The sequence below is a fragment of the Harpia harpyja genome, chromosome 8 (assembly GCF_026419915.1).
Source record: "Harpia harpyja isolate bHarHar1 chromosome 8, bHarHar1 primary haplotype, whole genome shotgun sequence".
NCBI classification, from domain to species: Eukaryota; Metazoa; Chordata; class Aves; order Accipitriformes; family Accipitridae; genus Harpia; species Harpia harpyja.
This window is the reverse complement of record NC_068947.1, coordinates 31,495,848-31,514,734: the sequence shown is the minus strand read 5'-3', so window position 1 is coordinate 31,514,734 and position 18,887 is coordinate 31,495,848. Positions and strand designations below refer to the sequence as shown.

Genomic DNA, 18,887 nt, shown 5'->3' with positions numbered 1-18,887 from the left:
CTTTTGTACGGCATGGTACAAACACAAATGCACCCACCAACTCACTGAGAAGAACTGGACCCCTATAGCATACCTATAGTATACTAATTTTGAGTCCATCACACTTTCATATCTACTTACATATAGGTAATGCACAAATTATTCATACACCTCTTTTAGTCCTAGACTTCTAAGTTCCTAAGCTAAAAGACTAAACGATAAAAGGAATATAAAACCAGAACACAGTAGTACAACAAGGTTGTCATGTATATGGGAGCTATAAACTAGCTTGATTGGGGGCTCACTCAAGTTTTACAGAGCTTTCAATTAGAAGTTTGATTACCACAGGGCTGAGTGATCTGCTGAAATTTCAGATTATTGACAGTGATTCTATTGTTCAGGGTCTGGGAGGGTACTTACAAAAGAAAACACTATGCATTTTTAATGTTTTCTACAAACATCCAGCTGCATTCAGTATCAAGGAAAGGATACAAAGCTTTCTCTCACACCCAGTTAAAGCTAGTTTGAATGAACGGGGCCTTTCATATGGTCAAAATGTTGGGAAAATACTCAGAGGGCTCTTCACTTATTGAGAAAGGTGGATTTTTTGTTTTGGTTGGAGTTTTCTGATTAGCAAAAATTACTCTTGGACAATTAACATGGATTAACCAGAGATATTTGTAGGTATAGGACAGGTGTATTTCGCATCTACATTCAAACACACATGTATGTGTGTACATGTATATGTATGTATACACATATACATACATATGTGCATATGTCTCTATATATACAAGCACACACAGTCTTACATAAAATACAAAGCCTGTGACTTGTTTCCTCCATTTGTTATGTGGTAATTACGTGTCCCACCAACAGCAGGCCACTAAAAATACGCTTAGCATTAAAGAATGGCATTCAGCTGTGCTAAGCATCAAACAACTCTATAGGTTTGGTATATGTTCACACATAGGCAGAGTTGCAGAAACATGGACCGTGATTTGATGAAAGAATGTAATCATTTCTAGGTATTCTCCTTTCTCTTTTGTAAATGGTTGCCACTTATACAAAGTACTTAGCATTATCACAGAGATTGCAGGAACTCTGCACTGAATACTGGGATCAGAGAACGTTTCTAGACTTCCTGTGACACGCTTAACTACTCTTGAATTTGTACAAGCAGCAGTGACATCCACTCAGAAGAGCTGCAACAGTTGCTGATCTAAAGATACACTTTCTCCCTCAAAAGACAGCAGAAAATGCAGATGCTCCTTTAAAAGAGAGAAGAGAGCAATTACTGGGTAGGTTCTGCTCAGCACTGACCTAATGCTTTAAGAAGACCTACAAGCATAATTGGTCCTGCACGCTCCTTCTCACCCTTTTTTATGATGAACACATAGTGCAGGAGGTATCTACAAAGCTGATGACAGCTCTCTATTTCGCAGGACAGGAAACTCATTTCCCCTGCATGTTCAAACCTGCATGTACTGCAGCTGAACACAAAACACGTTCAATGGCTATTAGATCATTCAGTTAGGCTATTAGGTTCTTAAAAACATGGCAAGAAACTCGTAATGCAGCTTATGCTGCAAACATAGGCTCCTTTCAGGCAAACCTGTTAATCTGCAGCCTAAACACATGTTGCAATATGCTCTGTAGTATGTAAATTTCTACCCCAAAATATCCTGAGGAACACTCTGCTCCCACATCAATACCCACAGCAATTCTCCATCTAGGCAGAATACCTTGCACACTGTGCTAAACTCAGTAGTACAGACTCACAGTAATCTCTGGAAATTCAAACAGCACTAGCATTTACCTGTTTTACAGGAACAAAACAAAAGGTGACAATACACTGGAAGACTGTCTAAAGGACTTGACTCTTGAAGCTTCCAGTGCGGTACATTCATTTAAAATCAATGTCAAATTAAAAGACAGAGGTAAATAAATTATCCTTCTGCCTTGTAGGCTCCTAGAAGGCAGTCGGGATTTCAAAGCAACAATTCCTTCACCATACTGAAGAACTGACTTTTATTCCTGCTTGTGCCACAGGGCTCCTTTATAACGGTAGGAAACTTTTCACATTTGGCCACTAATGAAACTCTCAGTTTAATGCCGAGTGAGGCTAGAAGTGCCGAACTATAGTTGAGGTCAGCTAAAAACATGCTTGGAGTACACCATATGCTGTTGCAATGCAAAATGTTTTGATAAAAGTAAAAATAAATTAGGCCCAAGGTTTAAAATTAGCCACTGGATAACAGCAGGCTTATCTGATTCTGTAAGTCTCATCAGTTATAAATATCTCTGTACCTCACCTCTCTGTGTCTAAAGTTAGGATAATGACACATTTTTATCGTGATGTTAAATTCAGTATTATTTGTGAAGCACCCAAACGTTACGGTTGAGAGCATGACAGATAAGCAAGCATGTGAGACAAACTAATAATTTTTTATTCAATGCAAGGTTTCAATAGTATGAATTTAATAAGACCTGGCACCACATAGCGAATAAAGAAGATAAAAAGAAATGTTGAATAGCTCCATGAAGAAGAGATCCTGTGTGTGACCAGGTAATTACAGCTACACTTTAATACCTGTGCACAAGAGGAATAAATTTAAGTGACAGTGAAAACCTAACTTCTGACATTCCTCTTCTTCTTTTTAACACTGACTTTGTAAGCCTGACCTTCTTTTAAAACAGACAAAATATGTGTGTATATGTATGTGTATATTTTAAAATTGCAACACAGTAGCAGAGAACTATTTCTGAAATTTTAAACTCAAATTTGAAAAAAAAAAAAAAAAGAAAGCAAAACCAAAACAATCTCAGAAAGAAGGGAGAAATTGGTGTTAATTTGCTGGGAGCCAGGATGCCAGCAACTCAGTAATCAAGGATGCTGCTCCTTTGCATTCACTCTTTGAATTGCAGAAAGTCAACACAAAGAGTCTTATGACTCTCATGGCACTTCCGTCCTTTTGTATGATAGCCACACTATCTAACCATGTTATATTAACAGTGTGGACTTTATTGTCTGGATAGAGTGGCTTTTTTCCTAGAGACTATGGTTAATTAATTGGGTTTGTTCTGGTTGCTGGAAAGTTTCTAATTAGCTGTTCCAGAGATTTTTTTTGTGTCTGTCTTCCCTTGGGCAATTCTGAAACGTCTCTATAGAGGCCTGTATGCTTGTCAGGTGGCATAGGGTCACTGCTTTGAGGGATCTTCCCAATGAGCTGATATCCATAGCATGCCTAACAATCTACCTTTACCTTACTATGTTTTCTTCACTCATTACTTGTTCAGTAGGGGCACCAAGAGACTCTTTTAGATAAATATATATAGATACACACACGTGCACACACATACACACCCATACATATATATATACACACACACACATATACAGGCAAATACATATATATTTTTCAATATAATATAATGAATAACATTGGTTACATTGCATAAAACTCAATACTGTTTATACTGGGGCTTCCTTCTGCAGTATATGCTAAAGCAAGGGCAAGCCTGTGAAACTGTGTTTCTGATAGCTGCCACACCCAAGAAAGGACTTGAAGGAGCACCACATGGATGTGATCCACGTTTACAATTACTGGCTGCTAACATCCAAAGTTTCTAAACTACTGACCCATCAGCTTGGGCAAATGTCTGCTTGGGCAAAAGGGTTTGCACAAAAGTTAGTCAGCCAGTCCTGGAGTTATCTAGCTGAAACGGACAGCATTTTTAGAAAGGCAAGCTGCGTGTTGACATCATCAATGGCAAAATGCAATGACACATTTTCTAAATAATCCTTTAAGAAAGACAAATTTGTGGGTTTCTCTATTCTAATTCGTTCCCTCACCGTTGAAGTCTGTCAGAACAAGGATGGTGCATAAGCCCCTGTAAATATGGCTGAGTTGTGCAAAAACAACAGTAATCCTTAGAATACACAATCTATCACCACACTCTTCTCCTGTTTTATAATCCCCTGTACGCATCAACCTCTTAGCAATATTGCATGTAGAAGAAAAAACCTGAGTATTGTGAATATCCGTTTAGCAGAATTCATCCTATATAATACAACCGTTTCTGTGACGTGCAGTGCAGTACTATTTCTCTCACTCTTCCACCCATGGCTCTCCTTCCTATGGGGCGAATGCCCCAAGAGCAAAGCACTCTTTCCTGGTGTGCAGCACCCTGGGAACGCTCTCCTTCTACAGTTACAAATCTTTTCCTTCAAGCCTCAGGAAGGGAAACATAGCATTTTGAAAGCCAAACACTGTATCAGAAATTCTACCCAGTAGTTTGACCCCTCAAATAGAAATGTTGTTAAGTACTGCCAAAAAGATTCTGGTCTTCTATAATGAAAGGATATCCACTGATTGCGGGTAAAGCTTATGCTAAAAACCCAGATGCTACACAGTGGATCAGGCATCAGTACCACATGCTTCTGACTTCACTGCAAGTGCCCTATAGGAAAGCTGTTTTTGCATTTTAGGGTCACCAAGTAATAGGGTATTGTCAGAGGTCCCCATGCCTTGAAGTGGAAAGTGCTTTTTCATACAGCAATTTCACATTGATATTTAACTTTGATTATTTTTTGACATGCACAGTAATGAGTCCACAGATCAATTATCCTTTAGATTATGGTGTTAAGCATATTCATTTTTATAATATTTTTCTAGTCAGACAGTTAGCTCGCTTTGAGCTGAACACTGAAGACTTTGAACCTGCCTGACTTGAAAGAGAAAATAAAAAGACCATTTCATTACCACATATATATGCCTGTATAATGCTAGTTTATCAGAGCACTCACATTGGGGTCAAGACTGGAGCTTTTCAGGGTAGTAAAAAACTGCAGGGTTAAATAGGCAAATTTCAAGTACTGTTAAGGTAATTATAAGAGAAGCCTTACCGTCCAGGTGACTTGAACCGTTGTGGGTGTCAGCACAACAGGATTATGCAGTCGTACAATGACATCTCCCAGTTCTTTCTGGACTTGCCTGTGATCTACACCTTGTGCTGGTGGGCTGATATCTGCCAGGCCAGGCACACACATGAAAGCGTTATTTTAATGAGAAGAGTTTTATATGGCATCAATAAGAATGACTGAAGAGCTTAATGACCTGATTTAAACACCCTTTACAGTACTGTTTTTAAAACAATAGAGTACTAAGGTTTAAATATGAGCTCCAAAGTATATCAAGTAATGCAAACAAACCATTCACCTTTAGCTGCTTAGGAAATAATGAAATATAAAGATTTTTAAATAAGTATTCAGACTCGATGGCAAAGTTTTCTCAGATCTGGTAAGTGATAACAGACATGCAATATTCACTATTTCCAAAATACTCAGATAATAATATCGTTGCCCAGAGGTCTGGAACCAAATTGGTTAGTATAATTGAAGAAGATGAACAGTTGTTTTTTTTTTTTAATTTTCTTAGAGCATACATGACATTGTCATTATATGTTTCCAAACTTTCACTAAGCTTCCCCTTCCCACACACCACGCACACAAGAAACCAAACACTAAAAATAACATTTTCTTCTGCAAAGCAAATTTTCCCTTTACAGATAGAGATAATGAAATCTAGTGAAAATATGAAAAAAGAATTTATTTATGAAGCCAAACCGATTCTGATCTAATAAAAGGCCAACAAAAACACTCTACCACAAAAATTTTCTCTTCAGGATTATGTCAAAGATTCCTTCAAAGTGTGTGGGGAAATTATTTCTTCTAGTCAAAATCTGAAGGAATTTGATCACTTAATATACATCTATGGAAAACTGTGACTCCATATCTGGCACCAATTGTGGCCCTAGTACCTAGTCCTTAGGGACCACATTTGGTTTGTGCCATTGTGTTAAACTGAATGAAGCTGTATTACCTTTGCTAAATAGGAACTGCAAACACAAAATATGTGTCAGAAAATGGAGAAGATGTGCAATGTGTCTTTTTAGTGATAGTTCCTGGAAATCATCATTTTCTGCTACATTGCGCCAAAAGCAGAATGTTGGGCTACAGCTATCACCTAGCTAATATATCACTATAGCACATCCCTTCCCTTCAACTTAGACAGAAATGAAAGTACTTTCTAGGAGCCAGTGAAGTCTGGATCGCTTCAATGGATCCTTCAAGGATCTTACAATGCTGTTCCTGGTCAACAGTTACAGATGCCCTTACTATGTCAGTTGTCTATGTGGATTACATAATGCCTGTTAGAAATACATATACTGATTATTTCTGCTGGAATTTGCTTGTAATTTTTCCAGAAGAGGTGATTTGGAACACAAGCACAGGTTATATCCAAAAAGGCCTGATATACATTATGGTCATGCCTGTCTAGACATCTGTGAATTCTGCTTGGTTTTCCCATGGCATTCACTAGCAAAAGACACTTTCCTTCTTTCTGGGTCAACATCATGTCTTTTGGAAGAGAATACATACATAAAAGGTTTTTTTCCCTCTCTGATGGTCTGTGGCAGGTACACCCACCCCAACAGGAAGTGAAACTTCTCCGGGCAGGGAGAGAGGAGAAAAAACCCAAACCCTAGAGGCCGCGGGTTGAAAGCCAAACTGACCAATCCAACACACATCAAGTACCTGGAAGTGTTGACCTTTTGGCCAATGGGGATTAAAATGACCACAGATCAGATTCAACAAGGGTATAAATGGGGCCCCGCTGGAGGACATTTTGAGCCAGTCCTCCTTGGAGCAGCAGGTCTGCAGTCGGGGACTCTCCCCTTGGGTGGGGACGCTGCCCTAGGTAACTCCTGCAGGTTGAGAGCCCTCATCTTTTAGGTGAGTGATATGTGCATTTTGAGTCGTCATTTCTAAACCTTAAGAATTCTTAAGTCAGCTGTGTAGTACTAATTCCCCTTACATCATTGAACCTCTGGTTCACAAATGTTATCGGAGTTCTAACTAACTTTATCACTGAAGAATAAATCTGAGTTTTAACACCTGTTGGATTTGATTGTGTGAGCGTCTGTAACATGGTCTTAGATATGGGAGTGTGCAGCATGTGATTTCTTTTTATTTTCTAAATATTATTAAGAAGAAATAATAGTGCTCTTAAAAATGAAACATTTAAATATAACAAATGAGTTTGAATCACATGCCTCCAGACTTTGAAAGAAAGTAGTTTTTGATCATCAATATTTCAGCTTTATAATTCTGGATTGTTATGGGTTCTGAGCCACCAATAAACAATATTGCCACAGGCTTCTAATGCAAATGGCTCCAAGGATCTCCAGAGGGAATATAATCCAACTATGGATGTCACTGAAGGAGCTTGCCTAGCAAATTATGACTATTCAAAGTGACCAAGAAACAGAAAGATATAATAAAATAAATCTGTAAGACAGCAACTCAGACTGGTTTACAGGACGATAATTTATGCTGCTATCCACAAAAAGCTATGAGCCTTGGTACAAAATACCTACAGCTACCCATGGCTATATTTTAGGTTAAGTCATCCTGTGGTATATAACCAACAAAGTACCTATATTTCCTCAGGAGAAAAGACACTTCTACATAGTGTGTTTGTATGAACTGCATTTCATCATTTTAACGGGACATATGTTCAGAAGTAAGGGAATAACATGGGCTGATAACAGTAAGAAATGAGTATCAAGATGTACATGTGGAATTCTGTTTTCTCGTATGTACACTTGAAAACATATGCATATGTGATGCTTACAGTGTAATGTCTTGTAATGTCATTTCCACATTACTAGGAGACTCCTGGTGGAAAAAACAGTTGATCTATCTATAAGGATATTGTCAAATACTAGAAAAATAAAATCATGACTCAAGCAAAACTGGCTCAAGAAGCTATGTTCTGATCACAATTAAGAGGTCTCTAAAATTAAATTGGTTATATATTTTCTCTAACCTCTCTTTTATCGGCTTCCATTGAACTTGCTATTAGTTGCTAGTAATTTAAATTCCAGGGATAGGATTATATATAGTTTCTTTAAAGTGTTTCTTAATATGTGGCTTGGTCTGTTAATAATCCAAACAAGAAATCAACTCCTTTCTTAGAGTAATTACTGATTTCTCTGTGCTTATTTGATGCGAGTCATATAAGGTAAACCTTCTGAAAGTGCCTGATTGTCTGCTTGCAGTCCACTGCTGACAATATGCATAAAATCCTATTACTAGTATTTGTTGTAATTAACACCAGGAAATTAAAGGCTCAGCTATTAAAGCTACCACAGCCACCTGTTGCAAATTAATACTATATAGCACTGTAATAGCTGCTTTTTTCTTCCTCCATGACCACTGTGAATAGGCTTTCTACTGTGTGTCAGCTTCTTCTGTGAGCCTGAATTGAATTCAGGCATAATTAGAAATCACATCAAAACATTATGTTAATTTTCAATTGATTTTATGATTTAATTCTATTAAACTGCAGGCTTGCAAAGAAGCTATAAATCCTGTACATGTCTCAGTGTGTTTGACTGCTAAACAGCTTCTGGAAATGGAAGCTGCAACACATGCTGTAGCTAATTAAAAGACATGTTTTTACTGAAATCAAATTGCTTGTCAGTATGTCAGATAAAAAGTCTATACTTGACACTCAAATGCCAAACAAAGTTGTTTTTTTAACCAGGTGATAAGTTATGCAGACTAAAAGGCTGGTGCAGTGAAAAGCATGAGTCACCCTATAATAATGGGAGAGTAAGAAAGAGAAGAAAACTTGTGATACTCCATGGATAGTCAAGCCATGAAATCCCTGCCCAACTCACTCCTTCAGCTTTTTGGAAAGCAGCTCTGTTTCTTCTTTTACAGCAATGACTACTATTTTGAGGGGATAATTATTAAGGACAGATTTATTCCGGAATAGACTGGGATCAGAGAGGCTGGTTGTGACAGTTACGTGATAAAAAAATACCACCCTACTCTTGTTTCTCTCTTTCCATTTAGGACCAGCAAAGGATCTAAACCACTTACACATGCAGGAGGCTGACACAGGATGCACTATCCACGGACACTTTTATAACTTCCATAAACAGAGGATCTCATTCTAAATTAACTGTGAGAGAAGCTATGACTTTGGACTCAAAAACCCTATGATTCCAAAAAATTATTAATTCCTGCATTCCAACCTGTTTAACACAGAACTACACTCTTGAATGAAGTGTTCGAGCAATGTGTTGTCAAAGCCAAAAAAATCCATGCTGTGAAGAGAAATTTGTTTATGGCAGTTATACACCATTAGAGTTTGATGTAATGTGAACAGAATTCAACAGTCAATTTAATAGCAATGGAGGATCACAGCTATCAATTATATCACCACCCTATAAATGAGGGATTCACTTCAGCCTTCCCTCTTGGTTTATGCCATTGATTAATATAAAGAATTCAGAAATCTAGGTATGTAAATAGAAGACCCATACTTTTCTCTAGAATAACTTCAAAATATTCTTAGCATGTAGATGCCTTACTTTATGTGAATTCTCTGCCTAAATGTTGGACCAGATTAATCAACACACTACAAATATTTTGTGCAGTTCTTTTGATTAAAACTAGTGCTAAACATGGTGTCTGTCTCTCATAAGCACTTGTTACTATAGTATATCCCTATTATAATAATGGAGAAGTAGTAAGGAAATGGCAAGAAAACGTATTGAGGAGAGCATGTATTCAGAGCACTTTTCTGAAAAGCTTGGGTAACCCACATTACTTTCAATAGAAACCAGGCATCAAGGAGCACACCCAGTCTAAGTGAACTGCAAACCAAAAGGTCTACAATGTAGAAAGGATTAAAGAGCTAACCTATCTCTTCTAAGCTCCAGATTGATACAGAAAACATTGGACTATTTTTTATCTTTATTTGTTAAGCTCAATTCATGATTCTTTCAGTCAGAGTGCTAAAGCCAAATGGCCACACTGACCTATTGGTCAACTCTCAGTTCCTTCTTTCTATTTTAGCTCAAGCATGTAAGCCTTAATAAATACTATTACCTTGTGTTCGGACAGGATCTGACATAGGGCTGGGATCACTCAGACCTTGTGAATTGATAGCTCTCACCATAAACAGGTAGATTGTATTGGGGCGCAGTCCTCTCACAGTGTAGAGAGTGGTCTTCACATGGTTAGCCACCGTTTGCCAACTATTGCTCACAGATTGACTGCAACGAGAAGAGGGTTGAAGATTATAGACTAATGCAAGAGAAAAATAAAGAAGTGAAAGGACCTGGTTTTGTAACCCTATATAAAGTCTAAGTACAGGAAAAAGTAGTAAAAGCAAGGTAAAAAATAAAAATATTTGTTTCAGTTAACTCATCAAGATGGGATAAAAAAACCCCCACAGCTGTCAAAAGTATTTCTCCTTTCAGCAGCAGCAAAAGCTTTTGCTATCTCTCCAAAATAAATACCTACAAAAGGAAAGTGTGGAAAGCTGTAAAGTAAATTTGAATGATAAATAGACCACTCTTGAACATAAACCTTAGAAAAGAAAATCCTGTTAAAAGAGTAATTTTATATACTGCTAAGTAAATTATGTCAATAAATTGTCATTGGAAGAAAAGTATTCTCCTTGAACTATATTCATACTCAAAGTTACAGAAAAACCTGCTGAAAACATGCTTGTAAATGAAGGAAAGCATATGAATACTTTTTCTGTCACTACATTTTCCATTGGACATTATTATAATTAGATTACAATCCACTGTATGAAGAGATTTCAAGTGTGACTGTTAAAATAGCTTTTAATGAAAATGCCTGGCTTTTGTTAAAGCTATTGATGGGATGCCATTAAAGCTTATCTGGGGTGAAGTATCACAAAAGTTTAAAGAGAAAATTTTATCTTATTGTGCTTTGTTGTATAGCATTGATTAAAAAAAAAATCTAAATATATTAAAAGGAAAAAGAAACTGGAGAGCTACGAGTTTCATGTTTCAATTGTTTCAGTCATGTAATGCATAAAGGATAAGTTCCAGAACAAAATCCACAATCTGCACATACAGTAATGTTCTTTGCATATTAACATAGCAGGGTGAAGCATTATTGCTATAACTTCTTAAATTTGCATGAATTTTAATTAAAAGATGAACTAAATTATTTGTCATTTGTTGAACATCTTGATTAAGGAAAACATTTAAGAATGTGCACATTTTTAAGCCAAAGGGTATATTACTGATACATGTGAGAGGTATGGCCCATGCTTAAACAAACTTTCTGAATTGGAGCCCAGGAGTTCTTTCATACCATGTATTAATTGCTGCTGTGTGGAAGGGAGCAAGTGCATTCTCTTCAGCCTCAGGCTGCAGTATGAAATCCTAAATTATCAACACTAGCCTTTTCAGTTAAAAGTTTTAATGTACCTAAAACAGTAAAAAATAGAAGTTTTAAGTGCTTTGACTCTTTAATATGTGCTGCTTTAACAAGAACAGGAATTCAAGTATGCAGAGAGGCTTCAGGATTATCCATTTATTTTCAGATTATTTGTACTCTGATAGTCAAGATAACACTGGCCCAAAAGATTTGACCTGCAGTATTCCCACAGGAAACTCACTGATCATCAATGCTAAGGGAAAAGTAACAAATAATGACTGTATTGTCCTGTTATATTCCTGTTGACCTGAAGAAATAGTTAGATGTTCCTCTAATTAATCACTTAGAAAAAAGTGACAAATTAAAAAGAAAAAATCAATTTGAAAAGTAAGAATCAATGCCTGCCACAGGAGTTGAGTCTTTTAATGGACTTCTAATGATATGTGTAGAGTCTAAAAGAACACCACAACACCAGCAAAACAGCTGGTACCAGGATTCAAGCAAAATTAGAAAGGAAGGAGATTAAAAGTGGAATAATTCACATACCTAAAAGCCTCAATGATATATGCACTAGCTGGTAGGCTTCCAGGGGTCCCTGGCTGCCAGGACAGGGTGACACTGTTCTTAGTAACATCAGTGACCTGAGGTTTGGATGGTGGCCCAGGGAGGTCATTTATATCATAATTTTTACTGACTGTTGCTCCACCGGATTCTGTGAGGGGCAAATACAAAACAATTACTTTTTATTCTTGATTGTATAAATTTGATCAAAGTAGAAGATTAAAAGGAAAAATATGCCAAACATCTGCAAAATCAGCATAACCAATGTTCTTAATCTGTAAAGAACTAAGTCAACAATTGCACAACCACACACATTTTTGGATGAAGAGCTATCATTCTTTAGGTATATACTGAAATAAAAAACCCACAAAACTCAAAAGGTTATATATAAATATATAAAAAAAGAAAAGGAAGAATAACAAAAAAGCCCAGCTTTGCTGAAATTTACATAAAATACCAAAACCTCAGTTACTAGAAGGCTGAGAAAGTTCCTATATCCAGATAAACTCCAGTACTCACAGAGAGCACAGTGGACTTTGATAGGCCTCTATGTAGGCATAATAGTTTCCTTGCCCAAGCCAATTACTGGACAAACCCATAGTTTATTAATACTCCTATTTAGAAGAGTTATAGCATACCTGTGTCAGTGGAGACAAATACAAATTGTTGCAATGTCAATGGGCAATTAAAGATAATAGCAATGAAATACAAGGTGTGTGAAGGAACCCAGTCTTCCTACCTAAAACTTCTCCATCTCAATCCCAGAATTTCTAGAACAGATTATTTGACTCAGACTGCTCTAACATAGTCTACACATTCATTTTGTGCCAACTGAAGAACAGCCCCTGGACATCGCTTACCTGTCACCTCCAGCACAGCACTCCAAGATGTCTCTCCACTGGAACTTGTAGCAACGCAAGTGTAAGTCCCAGTATCGGACAGCTAGACATAAAAACCAGTTAAGGGCAGTTTTAACAACTTTTTAGAATCAGCTGACTGAGTTTATACTAATTTTCTTTTTCTAAATGTTTCTTGGTAAGAAGGACTTAGCCTACATTTTACACCAGACTAGAGGGCACTGGCCATTTTCAAACAATTGTTTAATGGTGGCTTACTTTTAGAGAACTGTAATAAGATTATTTGCTTCTAATACTTTTCTAATTCTAATTTTCGTATTGTTAATGGTACCAGTACAGCATGTAAGTGCTATAGAATGGATGTTTTAGACAGTATCAATCTTCGTATTGGTTACAACAAATAGAGGTGAAATTAGGTAACAATATAACAACAATTAACTTCTTAGAGGATAAAAATCTCACTGTTGATTATCCCATGATGACCCAGACATACAGTTTCCAGTGCCAAGAAGGCTGTTAAATCATCTTAGACTCTTATGACAGATGAAGTCATTTCTATACAGGCCATCACACATTAAAATACTGTTGCTGAGACTTTACAGTGGTTCTCTCTACACAGACAGTCCTCCAAGCAATTCTCAAGTGGCAAAATTAAATCAAATCCTACAACATGCTTACCTTTCTTCTGTTTCACATGGGATTTTATTTCAGGCTTGCAAGGCATTTGGTAGCAAAAAAAATACATTTGTATAAAACCACTGTGATTCCCTTGTCAGTTCATATATTTCAAATTTATTTGGGGAAACTGTTTTGAATTATATTGTCAATATTAATTTCTTTGCTGTATAAATTGTCCTACTGGAAAATTTGCCAAGTGTTTTGCTATTCCTTACTTAAATTTAAAGTAAAGATTTCTGAGACAGGATCCAGTGAAGACTGCAGGGGTGGATGGAAAATGGTAACTTTACAAAGCACACTTTGCTTTGTAACTTTACAGAGCAGCCCTCCTACCATTATGTATAAAGCATGGTAATCTGGAGATGGAAGCAGAAGAGGGACAGTGCTGACTCTAGTGATAAAAGAGAAGAATTATATTCACTATCAGATGACTTGACAGAAATAGGACTGCATCCAAGAAGGTTTATTGGACTTTAAGGAATTGTAATGGGTTTTCTGCTAAATACAGATTGGCACTATAGCAAATGTGCTTATACCTCACTCCTCAAGAAGAATATCAAGCCAAATAAGTGAGATGCTCTTTAGATTACTTGTTGATATATAATTTAATTGATTTTTAACTTTGTCATGTTTTAATTTTGTTGGTATTTTCTTCAGATACACTGGGACTGCAGTGTACCATTCTTAGGGGCAGGAAGCAACTGATTAATGCCTGTTCAATTGTCTGAATGAGCATAACTTGCATTTTAGGAGATGTTTTTTCCATGAAATACAAGCAATAATTAAACCCCTCTGAAAATGTCTCAGACTCAAAATACAGAGGTACTGCTAATGAAATGAGAAAGACTCTTGAAAGGAGACAGATTTTCCAGAGGAGAATGCCTTATAGCATTCTGAAGTGTTTTATTTTGCTTCTTCTGAGCTTTTATTAAATATATAATTCTTCATTATGTGATAATGGAGAATATTTCTCAAGGCTATGGTTCTCAGTTTCATTTGTGTACTACTGTGACAGATGGTGTATGGCATACTCAATGAATTATGTGGTATACACAACAGAGTAACTGGCAGAAGGCAAACTCAACGTATAAAGCAAGCTGGAGATATGCTGCCTCTTGCAAGTTATGGTGAATTATCTAACTTCCAGACTGTGGATGGATTAGATACAGACATAGTGTATTGATAATTCAATTATTTATACTTTTTTTGTGCTATGGAAAAAACAACAGGGGCGGCGAATGGAAAATCTTTGCTATTCAGTAAAATAAACAGTTTTCTTCCTTAATTAATGCAGGTGTCTAAATCTGGTGTGGTACGCTTCTACGGAGAAGAAGGGAGTTTTCTGTCAGTGTTGACCTGTCTGAAAGGGTACTGAGTGACGTATATGAGTTTTTAGTTGTCTTCCTCAGGGCAACTGGGAAGATTGGGTCATCAGAAAAAATTCTATGTTCATGTACGTGACTGTGGCTCATGGTTTACTGTGACTGCTGCAGACTCCTAAATAATTTGATTTACACATAAAAAGAGAGTTAAATAGCAGAAGAGGATGGTCCTAAAGATTTAAATAGTAGTGGCTCATCTTTACCCATATCTTGAAATATTTTATGATTGCAATAGTGATTATTATTTGTGACAGGAGGAGAAGGCTGAGGACATGTGGGTGATAAATATTAATTTGTTTTGAACTTGGGTATGTAAGTGTACTTGGATGTATTTCGTGGCCATTTTTTGCTTAGGAAGTGTTGCTAGTCCTTGCTCAGGTAGACCTGAGAGAAAAGTTAAACATTCCAAATTTAAATACATATTTAATTCATAAAAAGTGCAAGGTACAGGAGAAATCCTATTTTTATGGTTGTGTGTGTATTTTATTCTTAAGTCTGAGTCAAACAGTGCACACTACTGCAATGGAGGGGTTTATAAAAAATGTCTTTCTGAGCATTTAAGGAAAATTGGTTACTAGTGAATGAGCCACTTAAGGATCAATAAAAGCTTCATGTCTTTCAAAACCACACTCACTACTAATACTGTTTTCTTCTCCCCTTGCAAGCAATTTTTTTTTCCCTTTCATTTACAGACCTTGTGCCTCTAACAGTGAGATTAATGCACTGGCATGATTCAGAACCAATTTCATTGTTTGCATAGCTGCATGCAGACAGGTATCCCAGGAGCTTCTGCCTCATGGACACTCCACAGAAGCCCATCATCGATGCCTGAAAGTTTGTTTGAAATCACTAAGCTTCCACCTTTAATTGCTGCTTTCTAACACTACTGGGGAATCTTGACTATTCAAGCGCACTCTTTAATCCAGCTCTACAGGAAAAATGCATTAACCTTCATGGCCTAAACCTGCCTTCAGCCCAGGGAGGAAGGATAAATTGTTTACTCAAGGAAAGCTAGCATAAATTTTTTAATAAATTCCATTTTGTTCCAAGGAAGTTAACAATTCATCTACAATCACTGATGAGATGGTATCAGAAAACAAAACTGCTCTTTATGTCTTGTCCTCAGTAGCTACGTTTATTGACATTTTTTTGGATGGCAAAGCTAAGTGCAGAAATTACTGCTGATGAAATTAAATGGTTTCTGAAATTGCCTTCACGTTCTTGACAAATAATTACATTTACGTTACTATTTTTCCATATACATGCTTGTTCATGTGTACACAATCAAATGCACATTTTTACCTTTGAGCAGGGAAAAATTAAAAGCCCAAACAAAGATTAGCAATGCAATGTTTAACACCAAAATCTGACATTATGCTATGTGAAATATTATAAGATTTCTTTGTACTTTTAAGATATTGTATTATCTTGTGTCAAAACGTAAATATTATGATAGGCGTTTGATTTTGAATAGAAATCTCTCTGCATATGACTGCATGTATGTTACAGTATTAGTTGTCTTCTCCCATCCGCAGCATGATGGAACATCTCTAGCAAGCATAACACTGGAATAAATCAGCCAGCTCAAGACTGCCAAGACTCACTGATGGAGAAAGTGCATGGCCAAACCCTGATGAACTCCAGAATCACTTGTGAGCACAGTAGCTTCTTGCAAAATTACGATCAGGTGTTGAAAATGAACTGCTCTAAGTTTTAGCAGAGACAACAGGCCAATGGCTTCATGATAAGACCGACTGAAAAGATAAGGAAGGCCTGTCCTTTTCATGTCTGTCCATCCCCAACTCGTGTTTTATTGCACCATAAGTAAGATTTTAAATACAGTTCTATGTTTAGGGAATTCTAATAGAAATATCTGATGTTAGTTTGGCTCTTCCTTCCACGCACCCCCCCCTTCCCTACACAATGTTAAAGAATGAAATAGGATGTGAACTTAGTGAGAATTTCATAGTAAAAGAGACAACTAAGTTAATTTTGAAGACAACATTCAGCAAGACAGCAGAGCTGCTTGAGGCATATCAACAGCTCAGGAGTAGCCATGTACCACTTGTAGCACTTGTTTTGTTATTGCTACTCACCCGCAGAGTTTTAATCTGAAGCGTCCCCTGATCCTGTATGGATGTTCGAGGGTCTCTGCCCAGGAAAGTGAATCCTTCTTTTAACCAGCTGATGACAGGAAGGGGGTCACCAGTTGCCTTGCACTTCAGCAAAGCTGTCCCATCCACTGCCAGTGTCTGATTGACCGGCCCCTGGAGGATGATGGGCGGAGGCCTATCTGTCAAGACTAAACAGTGACACATGCGTTGGCATCCACACCTTTAACGATCTTCTGCTGCAGTTAGCCCTTTCCCTGACGCAGCACCAATTTCAAGAGACTAGTTTAAGTTAGCCTCTAAAAGGCTAACCATTATTCTGGAATAATAAAACCATTATTTCTGGAAGACCCACAGATACATGTTAACAATTAACTGGTATATTTGAAAAGCATTTTCCTAAGAATTTTATTTGACCACTGCAAGATAACACCTAGATATATAAACTTCTGTTAGCAAAGACCATCAGACTCATGTGATTAAGATTGGGTAAAAATTAAGACCTTGATGCAGAAAAGAATTGAGGTACATGTCTTATTTCTTCCAATTTAGGAGAGCACTTAAAGCACATGTTTAATGTCACATCAAAACATGTTTAATTGCTTACCTGATTTAGGGCCTAAAGAGAAAATCTGTTAAAGTTCAAAGTGAAACACCATAGCCATTCTAGTATGGGTACCGGCCACATCCCCCATTCATGCTCAACTTGCAAGTTTTCATCAGCAAAAGTATCTAACAGTAATACAAAACATTTTCATAATCTGAGTGATCTAAATGACTGTACCACTCTTTTCAGTGGAGAAAAGTTCAAACTCAGTCAAGCCATTTAACAGCTTACTTATCAAATAATTTCATCACCTTTAAAAGCCATGAACTCTTTTAATTTTTTTCCCCTACTAATTTACATTTGTATGCTTGAAGTACTGCTTAAAGGACTCTGTAACCAGTGATTGAGTGCATGGCTGCATATAAACCCCATTCCATGACCAGTGGGATATCTTGAAGATGAGGTAAAATGCTCATGTTCGCTTTTCTTGAAAGACCAATTTTCCATAAATAATTCGGCTGTTGAACCTATTCTCTGAGCCATCTGTTAAGCAGCAAAATATAACTTTTTTTCTAAAGAATGTGTTTATACAAAATGAATGTTAAATACTTGAATATAAACAAGGCTATGACTCCTGCATAAAATCAGTATAACAGAACTGAGAATTCATTTTGATATCTTTACCAGCCACACTGCTGCTTTAAATCTTTGAACAACTGAACAATTATACGATTGGTATTAAATATTGTAACAGGCAGGATTAGCTCCTAAACCAGTTTAAGTTAGCCTGCCTGCACCAATGTCAATGGAGTTTGAATCATTTATTCTAGCTGAGAATCTGTTTCATTATAGTCCATACACAACACCTGACTCTAACAATGAACTGAAAATAAATTATTGTGAAGCAATATGGTTTCTGTTGCATTTGAGCTGTTTGAGATGCAAACCTCTGGAACCTTCAACAGATCCAAAGTGCTTTCATTTTGCTATTTAACAAATAAAAAATATCAGGGAGATGTTAGTGGTATATTTTATACCTAAAATAATTCTTTCTGAAATGTTAATGTTGCAAAAATACTACCTAACTTCTTTTGTTAACAAGATACACAAAGGATAGAATCATTAGTATTAGTAGTACCTTGGAGTGTGAGTTTATCACATTTATTGAAATTGAAACTGAAAATAGAAAGCCAATACAGATTATTTATTAACACCAGAATGTGAAAGCTATTTTGGATATTCTGGAATATCACCCACTGGACTCCGAGATATGACAGAAAACACTATATTACAAGAAAAGAGAAAATGTAATGCATTTTCACCTTGATATGAGATTTTTTATCTCATTAATGTTCCTTCTGACTACACAGTTCAGCCATTTGGTAAAATAAAAATTGATCTCAGCTCATATGTACTATCAGCATACCTTCAGCACGAGTAGTATATTAGAATGAAAACTTAACTGTGTAAATTTTCCTTTCAATTTAACAT

At 36.7% G+C, this 18,887-nt stretch overlaps 1 protein-coding gene across 17 annotated transcripts in view; it reads right to left on the bottom strand.

Annotated features, from left to right (window-relative positions):
- ROBO2 (roundabout guidance receptor 2) overlaps positions 1-18,887 on the bottom strand; it is a 959,254-nt gene that overhangs the window by 82,670 nt on the left and 857,697 nt on the right. For all 17 annotated transcript variants that reach the window (XM_052794396.1, XM_052794399.1, XM_052794400.1 and 14 more), the window contains 5 exons: positions 16,835-17,040; positions 12,682-12,763; positions 11,807-11,972; positions 9,950-10,116; positions 4,889-5,010 (listed from right to left, as the gene is read on the bottom strand). In XM_052794396.1, the coding sequence (XP_052650356.1) occupies positions 4,889-5,010; positions 9,950-10,116; positions 11,807-11,972; positions 12,682-12,763; positions 16,835-17,040 (743 nt within the window). The remainder of the gene's footprint in view (positions 1-4,888; positions 5,011-9,949; positions 10,117-11,806; positions 11,973-12,681; positions 12,764-16,834; positions 17,041-18,887) is intronic.